The sequence below is a fragment of the Nerophis ophidion genome, linkage group LG18 (assembly GCF_033978795.1).
Source record: "Nerophis ophidion isolate RoL-2023_Sa linkage group LG18, RoL_Noph_v1.0, whole genome shotgun sequence".
NCBI classification, from domain to species: domain Eukaryota; kingdom Metazoa; phylum Chordata; class Actinopteri; order Syngnathiformes; family Syngnathidae; genus Nerophis; species Nerophis ophidion.
In genome coordinates, this window is record NC_084628.1 from 17,436,570 (window position 1) to 17,454,516 (window position 17,947).

A 17,947-nucleotide genomic window follows, 5' to 3' on the forward strand; every position below is an offset into this window, starting at 1 on the left:
GATCCCTGGGCGAAATTCAGCACCACAGTTCGCTCACAATAAACATTAATAATAATAATAATAAATATATGACATATATAACATTATGAAGTGTTCCTGAGCCCATGTGGTGATATCATTTACACACTGATGTCGGTTTATGATGCAGTACCACCTGAGGGATCAAAGGTCCGTAATATCATCGCTTACATGCAGTGATTTCTCCAGATTCTCTGAACCTTTTGATGATTTTACGGACCGTAGATGGTAAAATCCCTTAATTCCTTGCAATAGCTCGTTGAGACATGTTGTTCTGAAACAGTTCGACAATTTGCTTACAAATTGGTGACCCTCACCCCATCCTTGTGAATTACTTAGCATCTCATGGAGGCTGCTTTTATACCCAATCATGGCACCCACCTGTTCCCAATTAGCCTGCACACCTGTGGGATGTTCAAAAAAAGTGTTTGATGAGCATTCCTCAACTTTATCAGTATTTATTGCTACCTTTCCCAACTTTGTTGTCATCTGTTGCTGGCATCAAATTCTAAAGTTAATGATTTGCAAAAAAAAAAAAAGATTATAAGTTTGAACATCAAATATATTGTGTTTCTAGCATATTCAACTGAAGATGGGTTGAAAATGATTTGCAAATCATTGTATTCTGTTTATATTTACATCTAACACAATTTCCCAACTCATATGGAAACGCGGTGTGTATATATATATATATACATATATATGTATATGCATACATACATATACATACATACACGTGTATATATACATACATATATATACATACATGTGTATATAATACATACATACACGTGTATATATACATACTGTACATACATATATACACATACATATATATTTTTACACACATACACCGATAGGTATATATATATATATATATATATGCAGTACTACACCTATAAAACCTTCACTGGTGAGTGGTTTTACTTCATTTTAGTTTTAGTTGACAGCAGCTAACTTCTATCAACACTTTAACGAGTGGATATTGAATCATCAGATGCAATAAAACAAAATAAAGAGCAGCAAAATGTAAACTGCTGCAATCGTTTATTTACATTCGCATAAGTTATCACTCCTCGTCACACTCACATCAAACAACGATCATTACATTTGCCCCTTTGCCCCAACGTTGATGCTTTTTAAACACCTAAAATGTACACTATTTAAATACCCCAGACAGACAAGAGACATTCAAAACAGACTTGTAAAAAAAGAATGTTTTTTTAAATAAAATGTCTTCCAGCCAAGAAATGAGAGTTAAAAATATTCAAAAGGGCTAAAAACAAGGGGAACCAGAGCTGACATTTGACGAGCTTGTGATGCACACAAGTGAACATCCAGTGTTATGAGCAGTGTTTTCCTTAAAACATAAAAGCACAATTATTTTTGAATTAATAAATATGATCCAGCTGTCCTCATGGAGAAGTGAAGAGTAAAATGGCAACATTATCATTCCGCGTGTTTGTGACAAAAATAAATAAATGATAAGGTGAGTCAAAAGATCAGAGCAGGTCGGGCAGGATGAGGCCCGGCGGTTTGGGCTCCACGCAGTTGATCCAGAAATTGGCGCAGCTGGCGTGGTACTGGTGGCCCCCGTACAGCAGCTTGAAGTTGTCCGTCTCAGAGTTGAACGCCTGCGGGGGTGGAAAGGTGAGACTGAGACGCTGAGAGGACATTTGGACACTCAGCAGGAGGGAGACGCATCTGATGGTCGGTAATGAGTGTTAAGAAAAATATAAAAAATGCATGGAGAAAGCTCCACCAGTATGTATCCCACGCCATGTCTTCCAAATATTTCACATGCAGTCTAACTATGCAAGTAAAAATGTAGTTTTACCTCACACAAACATTGTAAAGATATTTCTACATTTTATGATTTGGTGTGTTAAACAGGTGAGTTGCATAAGTGCTTACACTCTTTACCCTCAGGACCCATTTAGTCCCATTACAGATACTTATTTTTCATAAACTGACATATCCTCCTGAGGAATCAGCATCCTCTGCAGTGTTTTGCATAACAAGGCATTTTTTTAACTAACAAAAGTAAAAGACAAAACAAATGTCTGCTGCAGAGGACGCCCCCTGGTTTGGAGGAGGAACCATCCATCCATCCATTTTCTACCGCTTGCCCCTTCCGGGGTCGCTGGAGCCAATCTCAGCTGCAATCGGGCGGTTTACCCTGGACAAGTGGCCACGTCATCACATGGCCAACACAGATAGACAGACAACATTCACACTCATATAGAAAGATTTTCACATGAATGCCTAATAAATCTTAGGCCTTGTTCACTCTGCAGGTCAATGACGATTGTTTTGCCCTGTGACCTGTATCAGAATTATTTATGTCAATGTGAACAGTGCAATTCCGAATTTTTCAAATCCGACCCAGGTCTCTCTCATAAATCAGATATGAATCCCATGCAACTGCAGTGTAAATGCTCCAGTTGTATTCATCCGACCGGTAAATCATCAAATAGCAATAAGTGTCATAATTCTGTGCCAAAATAGACGGTTGCAAAATAAATAGTTAACAAATGAGCTGAAAACAAGCAAAAATAATGTTTTAGGACCTCTGGTCAATGTTCCACCACTCCTGTCTAAAACTGCTGGCCCACAGACTCTTTCTTTCTTTTATTTTCATTGTTTATTTCGAACATGAGCACATTTACAACATAATACATCACACAGTTTCATATCACCTAACATCGCATCATGTCCGAAAAGTAGTAGGAAGAAGCAAAGCTTATTTAATCCTGCCCCTTTCCCACGTCAGAGCGCCCACAAATACATACATGCATCTACTGACTCTCCTTACAGCAAAATATCAAAATGACATCCGTGAATGAGTAATAAAACAGTTCTGCAACATGTAATTACTTAATTCAGTCATTACCAACATACTGAGATGAAGAATATCTTATTTTCAATAAGGTTGAAAGTGTTTCTCATCATTCTTTTTCTTTGTACTTTGTAAGCACTATTAATTTGAACTGCCTGTTAAACTGGATCATATGAGTACAATGTTTAATTCCTTTACTTAATCCATTCCATCATTTAATTCCACATACTGATAGGCTAAAGGTTTTAAGTGTTGTACGTGCATACAAATGATTTAAATTAGATTTTCCTATAAAGTTATATTTCTCCTCTTTAGTTGAGAAGAATTGTTGTACATTCTTTGGTAACAGGTTATAATTTGCTTTGTACATCATTTTAGCTGTTTGCAATTTTATCAAATCATCGAGCTTTAATATTTTTGACTCAATAAATAAAGGGTTTGTATGTTCTCTCCAAAGCAGACGTTAAAGCTAAACGTCCCGCACACAGAGTCCAAAAAATGCTGGCACTCTTCCTTCTTAATCTTCTACACGCAATAATTCAGTTCAGAAAATGTTGACTTTGATTGAACAAAATCCTTGAAATTGCCACAAATGCGCCAGTACAGAGACAGACTCGAATTAGAGCAATGTTTACTTCCTTCAACACTGCAGCACGTATTACTTCGTGTTTGCAGGCGGGTTGGATTGCGTTCACATTAGAGTTCGCATTTTTTTTGTTACGTGAATGACTTCATGAAAAGATCGGATTTGAGAAAGAAAATCCGAATTGGACATCCTACCTTGCAGTGTGAACATAGCCCAAGTCTGTACTTTTAACAAAACATATTTATCTGACTTTAATGACAGTGAACATTTTGGGACCTATGGGTAAAAAGGGTAAGTTTTTTTGAATTAACTATATTTTCCTAAAAATAATACATCAAATTGAATTATTTACCTAATAAAAGCGGTTGTAACAATTCCACCTCAGTTTTTCATGTGTCCTAATTTAATGACAAAAAATACTCAAACATGAAAAAAAAATTAAAACCTTCGTAATTGGGTTAGGACCGAAGCATACAAATTAGAGAAACTCCTGTATGTATCCCTTTTTACATTCGCCTTCCTGTTCTATTACTTATCCATATTTTACTATAATGGGAAAGATATCCTGGTACTGCCAGAACAGCACAGCTTAAGTATGCTGGGCAGGTGTTGAGCAAAATTGATATAAAACATCCTGTAGTCAGTAAATTCAGGCTTTAAAATAAAAGCATGCTAGTAAACAAACAGTGCATCACAAAGGGTCAATTCGGGTCTTTTTCATCAGCACGCTCATGTGTAGAATGTTGGCCTAAGAAAAGAGTGAGTCATGTGAAATCAATCATAATCTACCAACCCAGCACACAGGTCCTACATACAATATGTTTCTAAAAGCTTCTAAAGAAATCCAACATTATCTCCACCAGGCTGAACGTGGCAGTTTGGATGAAAAGCATCCTCACACACTAACACACACTTTTCCACTAGGAGCATACACTCTGCATACACTCTAAACAAGTATGTTAAGACATGACCCAATAGTGACAAAAACTGAAAAATTATATGCTAATGAGGCAGATACTATAAATGCTTCTATTCAATTAACCACCAAGTCACTTATAGTTGCCAGTTTAGAATGCTTTTAAAAGCTGCTACTCAGCTGTTTGTGTGAAACTCCTGCCTGTTACAGTTGACGTTTTGATGGAATTTTGACTGAAACTTACTCGTAAATTGCACAATACAGTACATATTCTGTACAATTGACCACTAAATGGTAACACCCGAATAAGTTTTTCAACTTGTTTAAGTCGGGGTCCATGTTAATCAATTCATGGTAAATTACATACTGTTGTTTACAAGAAATTATTAGTGGTATTAATGCAGAAGAGCAGTTTGCTCCATACTGCTATCACAGAATTGGTTCTGATGCTGCTGTGTTGTGCAATATATTTGTTCATCCATCCATCCATTTCCTACCACTTGTCACTCTCGGGGTCACCATGAATTGATTAACGTGGACCCCGACTTAAACTTATGTGTGTGTTACCATTTAGTGGTCAATTGTACAGAATATGTACTGTACTGTGCAATCTACTAATAAAAGTTTCAATCAATCAATCAAAAAAGGGGCGCTGGAGCCTATTCTGGAAGGCGGTGTACACCCTGGACAAGTCACCACTCACATTCTGATATCCAAATTGATATGCTGCCATAAATAAATTTCCTGCAATTGAGTGAATTTCTACACAATATTTTACCTTTAGATGTATTCTCATCTACCAAACTCTTTTGGCTGTCTTTTTGACACATGTCCTGACTGCCATGTAATGTATCAGAGATTTTTGAGGGTTTTTTGTTAGATCATTTACGAACATTATCATTGAAAATGTGACGTACAATTATATAACATGCATGCAAACTCAGAAAACGTCTCCCATTTGGCAACTCTATCCAGTAGCCATGCCCCCTCGGGTAATATCCTTCAGGTGTTGTGACCTTTGTTTACAATCCGCCACTATAAAAATATACCTTCACGCTCGCTATTAATAAGTACTCAAACTACAACTGGTTCCAAAACTAACAGTGTTCGTGTTGTACCCATTCATTTAATTAGCAGCAAAGTAGAAATCCGTCAAGGTTGTGGCTTTGTGTGCGAATGAGGTGACAAGTAAGCCAGCTAGATGGTTAGCTAACTAGCGAGCTTGTTTCGATGTTACTGATCGTCTCTCCGTACAGCAACTCGGTGGGGCGTTTCGGCCATAGGAACTGCGAGTACCTGTTGTTGAGGCGAGCTTTCAACAAATTTTGTTGGGACCATATTTTTATTGATATTTCATTTTAAAAAAACATAAAAGTGATCCGTTGTCGTGAAGAAGGAGCTGAGCCGGAAGGCAAAGCTCTCAATTTACCGGTCGATCTACGTTCCCATCCTCACTTATAGTCATGAGCTTTGGGTCATGACCAAAAGGATAAGATCACGGATACAAGCGGCCGAAATGAGTTTCCTCCGCCGTGTAGCTGGCCTCTTCCTTAGAGATAGGGTGAGAAGCTCTGCCATCCGGGAGGAACTCAAAGTAAAGCCGCTGCTCCTCCACATCGAGAGGAGCCCGATTAGGTGGTTCGGGCATCTGGTCAGGATGCCACCCGAACGCCTCCCTAGGGAGGTGTTTAGGGCACGTCCAACCGGTAGGAGGCCACGGGGAAGACCCAGGACACGTTGGGAAGACTATGTCTCCCGGCTGGCCTGGGAACGCCTCGGGATCCCCCGGGAAGAGCTAGATGAAGTCGCTAGGGACAGGGAAGTCTGGGCTTCCCTGCTTAGGCTTCTGCCCCCGCGACCCGACCTCGGATAAGCGGAAGAAGATGGATGGATGGATGAATGGATAAAAGTGATATTTTGACGGGGAAATTAATGCAGCAATGTCCCATGCCTGCACTTTTCCCATGCACTCCAAATTATTATTTGAGTTAAAAATCAAGTCGTTTAGGTAAGCCAAGTTTTAATAAACAAACTAAAATGTTGAGCCTTTATGGCAGTCCAAAGACTGTGGATTGATTTAACATACAACATAAGCCAACACAAGAGTACCAGCAACAGTGGGGCAAAAAAGTATTTAGTCAGCCACCGACTGTGCAAGTTCTCCCACTTAAAATGATGACAGAGGTCTGTAATTTTCATCAAAGGTACACTTCAACTGTGAGAGACAGAATGTGGAAAAAAAATCCACATTGTCACATTGTAGGAATTTATTTGTAAATTATGGTGGAAAATAAGTATTTGGTCAACCATTCAAAGCTCTCACTGATGGAAGGATGTTTTGGCTCAAAATCTCACGATACATGGCCCCATTCATTCTTTACTTAACACGGATCAATCATCCTGTCCCCTTAGCAGAAAAACAGCCCCAAAGCATGATGTTTCCACCCCCATGCTTCACAGTAGGTGTGGTGTTCTTGGGATGCAAATCAGTATTCTTCTTCCTCCAAACACAACGAGTTGAGTTTATACCAAAATGGATACATGGATGATACAGCAGAGGATTGGGAGAATGTCATGTGGTCAGATGAAACCAAAATAGAACTTTTTGGTATAAACTCAACTCGTTGTGTTTGAAAAAAATAAGAATACTGAGTTGCATCCCAAGAACACCATACCTACTGTGAAGCATGGGGGCGGAAACATCATGCTTAGGGGCTGTTTTTCTGCTAAGGGAACAGGACGATTGATCCGTGTTAAGGAAAGAATGAATGGGGCCATGTATCGTGAGATTTTGAGCCAAAACCTCCTTCCATCAGTGAGAGCTTTGAATGGTGGACCAAATACTATTTTCCACCATAATTTACAAATAAATTCTTTAAAATTCATACAATGTGAATTCCTGTTTTTGTTTTTTTTCACATTCTGTCTCTCACAGTTGAAGTGTACCTATGATAAAAAATTACAGACCTCTGTCATCATTTTAAGTGGGAGAACTTGCACTGACTAAATACTTTATCCCCCCACTGTATGTCTATTGTTGCACAACACTATATGTGTTGATAGTAGGGACGTTCCCATTAGGGATTTATGCTGCCAATACCAATCAACGATGAGTGAGATCGGCCGATACCAATACCGATCACATGTATTAACTGTAAATGTTTAGATTTATTTATGGTAAGTGCTATTGACAGTTTAACAATAGAGCCTTTATTTTCATCCCACAATGGGGAAATTATATGGTTGCCGTGCAGGTTTTTACATACAGTGACAAAAGTAATTTGTAATGTAAAAATCAAAAAAATAATAATAAATTACATGTATTACGCATTATGTATAGATAAAAAAAAAAAATAACAACACTATCTTAACACTCAAATTACACACCAACAAAGAATGTTCACAGTTAACATATAAGTGTGTTGTAAAGTCTTATGGCTGTGGGTAGAAAAGACCTGCGGTAGCGCTCCTTCTTGCACTGTGGATGTAACAGTCTAATGCTTTTTTATTACATGCAATTGTTCAATCAAACCAAAGTCAATAGTACACAATGATTACGTTAAATAAAACAACGATTACTCTTTTAAACCATTCTTGCCCTAAAAGTCCTCCTGAGTCTAAGGAATTTTTCTCTCAATTTGTACACATGAATATAAACAACAAAATACGGTAATGAGTTAAAGATTTTTTTTTTATATCAAATCACTCTAGTATCGATCACATACTGATATTACCCTTGGCGTCGACGCCACCAATTTATGGATTGATATACTCTCCTTAAGTGTCATGCAACAATATTGACATGTCAACAGTTAAAAGCTGTTGTGTTATTCTCTCTCTAGTCTATACTTTTATTATGCTACTTGTTCATTTCTGCTTACTTTATGCTGTAATGTGGTTCCATCTACACTTCTTAAACTTTACAATGCACATATTTCTTTGGGTTGTTTAAAGCTTGCTTAGCTAGCATGCCTGATTCTGCTTGCTCTTTGTGTGTAACATGCTGAGCACCGTCCTAATACTTGATAATGATACTTGATAGGGGTGCACAAAAAACAAATCGCTTCTCATCCGAATCGTGATTTTAATTCATCTTGATTCTAATTCGATTCATAATCAAAAAAATATATATATATATTTATTTTTTTTAAAGAATACAATCTACTTGCAACCAAAAGGAGCTTTTTAACCTGTAACCCGTTTGGAAAAAGTTTAATTATTTTTATTTTAATACCAAATAATACATTGTGAGATTCAGTTTGAATCGTGTTGAATGGAGAATCGATCCAGAATCAAATAGTTACATAGTAATTAGAATGGGTTCAAATCGTTAGGTATGCACAGATTCACACCCCTAATACTTGAATAAAGATACGCAGAAATGCAGTTTATTTGTTGTAACAAAGGTGATTATTATCAACCTAGGGGAGTGTCTGGATACTGTGTATAGCCATGCACAATTAGCTGGGGACTAAAAAAAAACCTCAACAATAAAATAAAACAAATATTAGCCCAGAGGGGATAGGCGTTTGTGATCGCCATTAAAAAGGCAATGGCGATCACATACTTTTTTTTAATAAAAATTGGCCGATCGATCGGCACATCCCTAGTTGATAGAGTCTAAAGAAAGGAAGAATAATTACCCTTGACCTCCTGACATTTTCTGGAGTCAATGCCTGTAATCACAAGAGCAGTCAGCACGTTGCAGCTCAATGCAATGAGAAGAAGCAGCAGCAGCAAGAGGAGTAGAAGCATCGAAGCTGCAGCCTTCTTTTTCAGAATCACAAACAAATCTTTTCACAGGAGGTGATTTGGGGCAAAAGTTTGAACCTCTTCTGTGTTAATTTTTTAAAGAACATTGAGAGAAGTGAATTATGCCAAAGAGGCTGGCAATAAGATAAATGATTCAATCCATTCTTGGTTTTCATATTGGAAGGTATCACTGAGCAGACCAATGAAAACTGCAATAGCCCCAAGGTGACACTTAAGGACGTCTTGAATGCAATCGCGGCTCTAGTTTGAGTTGATGAAATAATAATGTGACATTTGCTTGAACATGTAGAAGAATAATTTGCATGAAGAATGAAAATGGAGGAGGAGAAGCTAATAAGCTAGCACGCCGTCAATTTATCACGTTTGTCCCAGCGAGGACGTCAATATCTGTGCACCTTTAAGCAGTAAACAAATCTACGCCTCTTGGCTAAAAGGACAAAAGCGACAATCAGTGGCACCGTCCGTGTGCAAAGCACTTTTTTCACTTTATTATCTATCCACTGAGGCGACTCTCCTCCGATCCCCTCGCCAGTATGCCAAGTATGTCATTAAAAGAGGGGTTATTAATCACATGCCAGTTGCGCCTAAATCACCAAAATACTACATACATTTTTGGAGAGGTGAGAACATTTGCGCACGCACACTGCAGGTCTATTCTTATTTTTGTGCCCATATGAAATTAGATGCTTTTATTTTTACACAAATAATACAGTGAAACTTGGTTCAGAGTTCCACTTCAATTTTCTAGCAGCATTGGAACTTGTTAAAAGAAATACTAAAAATAAAGTTTAGCCAAGATTTGTTAAAAAAAATTAAAACATGTTAAAATGGGTCATATTGTGATTTTTTTTTAACACTTAAAACAAGTGGTGTGCTGTCAGAGGCCTTCTGTGCTGGCCTAACATAACCAGAAATCATGACCATAATTAAAGATAAAAGTAATTTTTAATTTACTTCCCCTAAATATCTAAACTATTCACATTCTCTTCATGTCAAATTATGCTCCTTCAAGCGCTGATGTTTTAAGTTTATAGAGTTTTTAATCCAATCAGAATTCAGCAATGCGGGCGTCTGTGCATTGTAAGTGAACGAGGACATACAGTTGACAGACAGTTGCAATAGCCAGTCAGATCACGCATTGTCAGTAAGGCCTTCTAGATGGCCTAAGGCAGATATATATAGTGATGTATGAGCCAGGTAACATAAGAACTCCTTTACCCAGCATGCCAGAGTAGTGGAGAGCATGCGCAGCAGCCCCGTTTAGGTTGTTTAATGTAGACATGCCGGTGTGGAGTAAACGTTAAGAACTCAGCCAACACGCCTCGTCTATATCTTTTATGATTAGACACGACAACACATATGTTTGCGAGGCCATTTTCAAGAAGAATATTTAAAGAGAAACTACATCTTGGGGGATGTTGTCGGCCAACCCCGGAAGTTAGCTCAGCTGTCGATGAAATGTGAGTTAAGATATTTTATTTCTTTATTTTTCCACGTTTAAATTTTTTTTTTACAATTTTAATTTTGACAGTACTACATAAGGTATGTTTAAATTGTTGATGCGGGTTTATTGATTTTTAAATGCGCCAGAAAATAACCCGTTTTGTGTGTAAATGTGTTTCTGTATAGTATATCTACAGCAATGGTCAAGTGGTGACATCAATGATGGTATTTTGAGAGGTAATTATTAAAGTCGGACATCATCACTGAAGGCCTAGATGGGAAACGCACGGCCCACCACTGCTTAAAACACTTCGTAGTGGTCTACCTAACATGTAATGGTGGTTCTTCGGTCAAAATTTTGCATAGATTATATTTTACAGCCTTCAGGATGCACCACAAGAATAGGATAGCGAAAAAGAAGGGAGCTTATAATTGACCAGTGTCGGACTACTATGGTGGGCCGGCGCCAAGCTCTTTATAAAACACGTTACCATATATGGATAATCCGCTGACGTCACCAAATGGAAAAACGTCACAATTGGGGGGAAATTAAAAACAGATTGTTTAGCGGAAGTATGAAAGAAGGCAAAAATGTTTTATAAATATCTCTGCAATGTCTCAACGGTTAGAATTCACATTTTCAGGACTTATGCAGATCCCAAATACACAACAGGTACAAAAAAGCTGGTTTGTCATAATAGGACCCTTTTAAGGAAGTACTCCTAAAATTCTAATAAGTTACTTGCATCAGATTTTTTCAAATCTATGTGAATTGTACAATCCCATTTTTAAAAAATCCCATCCAGGCCTCTTTTGTAGATGCCAATGTCACAGTTCTTCTTTAAAGTAGATCGTTGCGAAAATAAATGGCGGATAAAGGAAAAAGCAGAAAACAGTCTGTTGTGAAAAAATATGTTTTGGAACTCACAACAATGTCCCACCATAACTGTCACTAACCTTTCGCACGCTTTTCGGAACTGATGTCGCAGCAGATGTCCCATAGCCAAAATTCTTGTTCTCTTCCTTTATAAGTTCCCATGTTTTGAACCCTGGGCTTTATACAGAGCTTTATGGATTTTTACGGGTTTACAAGCTTTATACACTGCTAATAAATTCAGCCTCATCACAACCGACCAATAAAATTGCCGAACAAGTCGCGGTGGACCAATTAAATTATTCACATGAAATCAAAGACAATCATTCAGTTGGCCATTTAGCGAGTTACACACTCATTGTCATTGTGGAGAATACGCAACTGAATGCACACAACGCAGCCCCACAGCCAAAGGCAATCGACCCGGTCACTGAAAAAGGAAACCAGCGCTGCACGGAACGAAAATGCACCACTACTGTTTCCCGAAAGGATGAAGACAGCGCTCAATGTCTTCACAATTAAATTTGTGAATGAACACAAGCACCTGTGTAAATCTTTAATGTTACAATGTGTACACCTGCGGTTTGTTGACTTAAACACTTGCCAATATATGTAAAAGTACAACATAAAATTAGTCCAAAAACTAGATGGGTGTGGCTTTAGGTGCACTCTGTAACGTGGTCATTCGAAAATGTCTGCTTTCGTTGCAAAAAATCCTTAAAATTGCCATACATGCACCAATTGTGGCAATGTTTACTTCTGCAAACACATTGCAGCGCATGTGATGTCATGTATTCTGCACACACTGATCACTTCACAGACGCATTATGTTCATATTAGACAGAGAGAAGTCATGTTGTTTTTGTCATGTGAACAATAAAAAGACTAAAAGCGTGACTGTAGCAGCCAATGCGTATGTATCGTTTTATCTGGACTGAACCATTCATCTAGCTGGAAGGACCACCATTCCCTGCACAACACTCCCTCTAAGGACACCACAAATGAAAATGGAGGTACAATAGCAAATAGTGATAAATCTTCTAAGGCCTTCAAGAATCAAGGAGCCAAAGTGGCAATTGTGCTCTCTCTCATGTTGGTGTTTGTAGCTTTTCAAGAGTCTCGCGCACAAAGAGCCAGGAGACAACAATGACCTACACTGATTGCGTGCAGAAAGGGCCTTGTTGGCCGCTGATTGTTCAATCATAACTTAGCAACCGTTACCAAGGAGTTTGGTCAAGCTTTGGATTTCTCAGCACTACTGCAGTGCGGACCATACTTTGCGTGTGTTTGCACTGCAAAGAGGAGGTTCGACTTATGCTGTCATTTACTGAGCCTCCACGTTCAGCTTTTATCAGGATTGAGGAGGCGGAGCTTAACTGAGCCCCCGTATACCAAGATGATTGTGTTTCTTATTGAAAGTTGGTGAGAGGTAAACATTTGCTCCTTTAGCCCCCTGTTGCTAGGCTCATCCATAAAACCCTCCACCTACACCTCTGGAAGGAAAGGCAGAATGAGATGTAAGTCTTATACTCGTCTAAAAAGGCGTCCCAGCATGCTTTCTTCTTTGCGCTGGAAATAATGCCGCACAGTCAGAGAAGAGTCACACTTAACTGAGTGTTTGTACCGACCTTGCTGCGAGAGTCAACGTTGAGCAGGCACACCCCGCAGGCCAGCTCCTTGGCGTTCTTGATGCCGTGCCGCAGAATGCACGAGGTGAAATCCAGAGACGTTTCATCCGGCTGAACCAACACAGGACACGCATGGATTTACTCAAAATGTGCTCATCCACAAACTGCTATAATCAATCATAAAAATATAAATGTTTCTATTCAATGTTGCGCACATGTAATACACCCATTAATCCATCCATTTCCTACCACTGGTCCCCATCGGGCTCGCATTCACTTGAAAGTAAATGTGTCCTACAAAAATGAACAGTGTGAAGCCGGTCAATTTGCGAATTTTATATTTCATACATATTAATGCATAAAACTGCAAAAATAACGGCCAAAGGAAGACATGTTACTTTTAGACTGTTAATCAACATATTATTGACTCAAGACGCCACACATTGGAATATGAAATAATTTGAAAAATATTTGGCTTTATGCAGACAGACAGGGCTTTTGTCTACAGTAAATCATGCTCTTAAACTGAAGAAATAATCAATAAAAATTATACAGTGTTCATAATGCAATCATAACACACAGTAATAATGCAAGTAACCATTTAAAATAATATAAAGTTTTATCTAACATTACTGTAGAATGTTTACCATTGTACTGTAACTGGAAGTTAAATAAGTGTGTTATACAAATATACAAAAAAATAAAACTGGACTCATTTCTGTAAGCAAAAATAAATTTAAATAAATATTCAACATTTTAAAAATATCATTTTTTTCCCCAGTTGGAAAAACAAACTCAGGGAACTCAGCTTCTTTTGTTGACGCTATCGCAGTAATTAAAAAATTAATCGTGCAGCCCTAATTTTAGAGTGTGGATTTATACAGTGTAAATCAACAGGCTGAGTGTGAACATACCTTTTGCAAGCAACAGAGCAGCAGTTATGATGCTAATTTTAAGATAATGGTTAACATAGCAGTCTTCAAACTGTCAAGAATCTACAAAATATGGTTATTATATTACGATGAAATATTTTCCATTTCCATTTTTATTTCCTTCAATCAATGTCAAATAAAAATCAACAAAACATTAACATAAAACATGAAAGAAAGTGAGCAGAAACTTATACCTGCCATATATTTACAAAATTACATGTATCGTTCAACTCAGAAGAATAAAGCAATAGTTCTATTTCATAACATACAACAAAAATAATTTAATCAAAATCATATATTTTATCATCATTATAGCTGTTTGCAACATCCCCATGGTAAAATTTTTCAAAGCAAAAAATATAACCAACAAAACTTATGCATCTTATGTTACCATTAGTGGTTTAATAGAACACAATGGTTTGACAATTGTCTATATTTTTCACAATTACAAAGTTTATGTCATAAAAATGTTTACCGGCCCGAATTAAATGATTGGTGTTTACGGCTGTTGCTCACCCGGTCTCGTCAGCACGTACGCGCAGGGAGTGCGCGCACACATACAAAGGCAGTCCAAAAGAAGCAACAATTTGCAGTCCTGTTGTTGTTATGACATAATATGCATTCAATGACAGCTAACACTAGCTATCCAAATTACTAATGATAGGTAATAACACCTAAAGCTACTGTGTGTGCATGTGGTACGTACGTACGTAATTACTTACGAGAAGCCGTAAGAGAGGGGGATCTACTGTGTAACATACATTGGAAAGTTAGGGCCCTCTGGGCGCAGTGGGAGAGTGGCCGTGCGCAACCCGAGGGTCCCTGGTTCAAATCCCACCTAGTACCAACTTCGTCCGTTGTGTCCTGAGCAAGACACTTCACCCTTGCTCCTGATGGGTGCTGGTTGGCGCCTTGCTTGGCAGCTCCCTCCATCAGTGTGTGAATGTGTGTGTGAATGGGTAAATGTGGAAGTAGTGTCAAAGCGCTTTGAGTACCTTGAAGGTAGAAAAGCGCATACAAGTACAACCCATTTATAACCCATTTATCTCCAGGCATCTGTGTAAATGCTGCATACAGCCCCTTTACAGGGGAACTGCACTTTTTTTCGTTCACAATCATCCATCCATCTATTTTCTATCGTTTTGTAAAATACATGACAATGAATGTATTTTTAAAACCATTCTAAATATTAAACAAATGTGATCAAAAGTCTGCTTACAATGGAGCCGATGGAAATTGCTGTATTCTGCCTATAAAGCCCTTAACACATCCAAACACCTCCAGTAAGGTTTTATATGCATGCTGTAAGTATATATGTAATGTAGTAACAGGCACATTTATAATAACATTTAATATTTACGTATTTTGATAATTTTAAGCATATGCGCCGTGTTAATTTCAAAAACGCATCACAACGTTCGCTTTTTTTTTTTTTTTACAGCATCACTGATTATTATTCACTGCCGACTTTAAGAGAGACAAAAACATAATAAACCACCACTTGATGTACAAGGTCTGCTTTCATTAGGATGCTGACTGCTAGGATGTTCATATATTGCCATTTAAATGAAGAAGGACTCATAATCCTCACGAAGAAAGAGGGGTGGAACCAAGCGTCATTTTGTGTCATTCTCGCCATTTCCGGGTCTAATTTAGCTGTTGAAGTGTACCAACTTGTCGGAATACATACTCAGCCTTCTTCTATCCAGGTGCAAGGCATAATTTATGAATACACTTTCAGGCAGCAAGGAAGTGAGGAAACACCTCACCAGTTGATCATGAAGAAATTGTACAAAAGCCTGTGATCACAGCGCCGCCATAAATAGTTTGTCTGCGTTAGCGCTTATAGTAATATCACAAGTACTTTGTTAATAACCAAATCACAAAATGGAAATGGAATTGTGTTGGCACTGTTTGTATGTTCTATGGAGGGTTTTATGGGAAAAATAGAGGACTTCTCATGGACTTTTACTTATATTTATATACAAGTTGCAATGCATTAAAAACAAAAAAATCTATCCGTCGTCATGTTTCTCATAATGATTGTGACCGGTAGGCAAAATTCCCCAAAACTGTATTTCCTTTTTAAGGACTTCTTTTTGCAAAACACCTATTTTTCTTCTTTGTGTGTTTAAAAAAGAATAAAGAAATATATTTTGGGTCGTCTCATATTAAGGTCAATACGGGATTTAAATGTAGAAAGAACGTTGAAGCAGTGCATGAATGGAAACTTGTGTGACAAATCTTCTGTCTCATCATTAGGTCCACTTTGCCTCCAGCAAGTAAATAGTTCTGTTACGCTGGCTCCATGGATGAAGACAGCCTTGTTGTCCCATCCATTTTGTTTACGGACACTGCCTGACAGCTGGTTAAATAAATCAATTTTGTTCTTGTCATCCCTGCTGATCTGAACACGACTTCACTCTCAGGCGGAGGCTACACAGCATCCGACTCAATCGATGATTGATTTGAACCTAATGGAGCGTTCGCAGTAGATTCACTAACATTCCATTATCTTGTTGGCAGCCTTTTCATTGTGAACCTGCAGGATCATTGTCAGGCTATTGGCAGAGTGATGCGGGTGAAGCGTCTACATACGTCAATTGGTTGACAATCGAGTGTCTCACCGCGAGCTTGGCCAGCGACATGAAGCCCATGAGGTTGTTCCACACGCGGCTGACGTCCTTCAGGAGCTGCTGCAGCTTCTCGGAGCACACCGCCGTCGCCTTGATGCCCAGCTCCACGCGTCTTGTCACACGGTACACTTCCACCACACCTGACAATACCAAAAAAATTTAACACCTTCTAGAACAAGTGTGAATGAGTGGGTGGTGGGTGAGTAGATGAGTCATTGTGATAGTGTGAATATGTGATTTTTGAGTATATGAGTGTGATTGTGTGCATTTGTATGTGTGCAAGTGTAGTTGTGTGTATGAGTAAGTAAGTGTGTGAAAATGATTGTGAATGTGTGTAATTTTGTGTGTGAGTGAATGAGATATTGTGACAGTTTAGGAGTGTGTGAGTGGGTGTATAATTAAGTGAGAGAGTGAGTAGGTAATTGATTGAGTGAGTAAGTGAGTGATACTGTTTTGAGTGAGTGAGTGATTGTGTGTTCGTGAGAGCATGTGATTGTCTGCTCGTGTGAGTGAGTGAGTGATAAATTGTTTGAGTAAGTTAGAAATTGTGTATGTAATTGTGAATGTGTGATCTTATGATTTTGTGAGTGAGTGATAATGAGTGTGAGAATAAGTGAATGAGTGGTTGTTAGAATGTTTGTGTGTGCTTGTGACTGAGTGATAATGTTTTTGTGAGTGAGTGAGTGAGTGAGTGAGAGAGAGTGAGCAATATTGTTTGAGTGAGAAAGTTAAGGATTGCGTGTGTAATTGTATGACTGGTGTTTGAGTGAGTGAGTGATAATGTGTGTGAGACAGTGTGTGAGACAGTGGTTGTGTGTTGAGTTTGTGTGTGTGTGTGTAAGTGAAGGGAGTGATACTGTTTGAACGAGTGAGTGAGTGAGTGAGTGAGTGAGTGAGTTAGTTAGTTAGTGATACTGGTTTAGTGAGTGAGTGAGTGGCTGATACTGTTTAAAGAGTGATTGTGTGTGGGCTCACCCAACAGATACTCCATGCCTTGAGCAGATTGGATGACTTCTGTGCATACGGAGGAGCTGCTAATGCCATTCAGTGTGTTGTTAGCGTTGGTGATTATCTTCACAAGAGACAACAGGTGACCTCAGATTTACTTGTTTTAAGATTTTCTGCTGACAAAATGTATTAGTAAAGTACAAACCTCCAGAGCACTTTCCAAACACCTTTGCCACTCGTAAGCATAGCGCTCACTCTCCTGCACCGTAAAAAAAGTGTGACATAGTTAGTCGGGGGCTTAAAAGTTGTGGTTTAAAATGTACGACACTGTGGTTAGTAGTCACGGAATGGTCT

General features: G+C 38.4%; 1 protein-coding gene across 9 annotated transcripts in view; it reads right to left on the reverse strand.

Moving 5' to 3' along the window:
• Window positions 1-1,048: 1,048 nt before the first annotated feature.
• synrg (synergin, gamma) overlaps window positions 1,049-17,947 on the reverse strand; it is a 51,180-nt gene continuing 34,281 nt past the window's right edge. For 6 of the 9 annotated variants that reach the window (XM_061877402.1, XM_061877401.1, XM_061877400.1 and 3 more), the window contains 7 exons: window positions 17,799-17,852; window positions 17,621-17,717; window positions 16,637-16,785; window positions 13,078-13,188; window positions 12,980-13,018; window positions 9,003-9,035; window positions 1,049-1,652 (listed from right to left, as the gene is read on the reverse strand). In XM_061877402.1, coding sequence (XP_061733386.1) covers window positions 1,521-1,652; window positions 9,003-9,035; window positions 12,980-13,018; window positions 13,078-13,188; window positions 16,637-16,785; window positions 17,621-17,717; window positions 17,799-17,852 — 615 coding nt within the window. In that variant the 3' untranslated portion in view covers window positions 1,049-1,520. The remainder of the gene's footprint in view (window positions 1,653-9,002; window positions 9,036-12,979; window positions 13,019-13,077; window positions 13,189-16,636; window positions 16,786-17,620; window positions 17,718-17,798; window positions 17,853-17,947) is intronic. The other 3 variants (XM_061877403.1, XM_061877398.1, XM_061877397.1) reach the window with 2 other exon arrangements.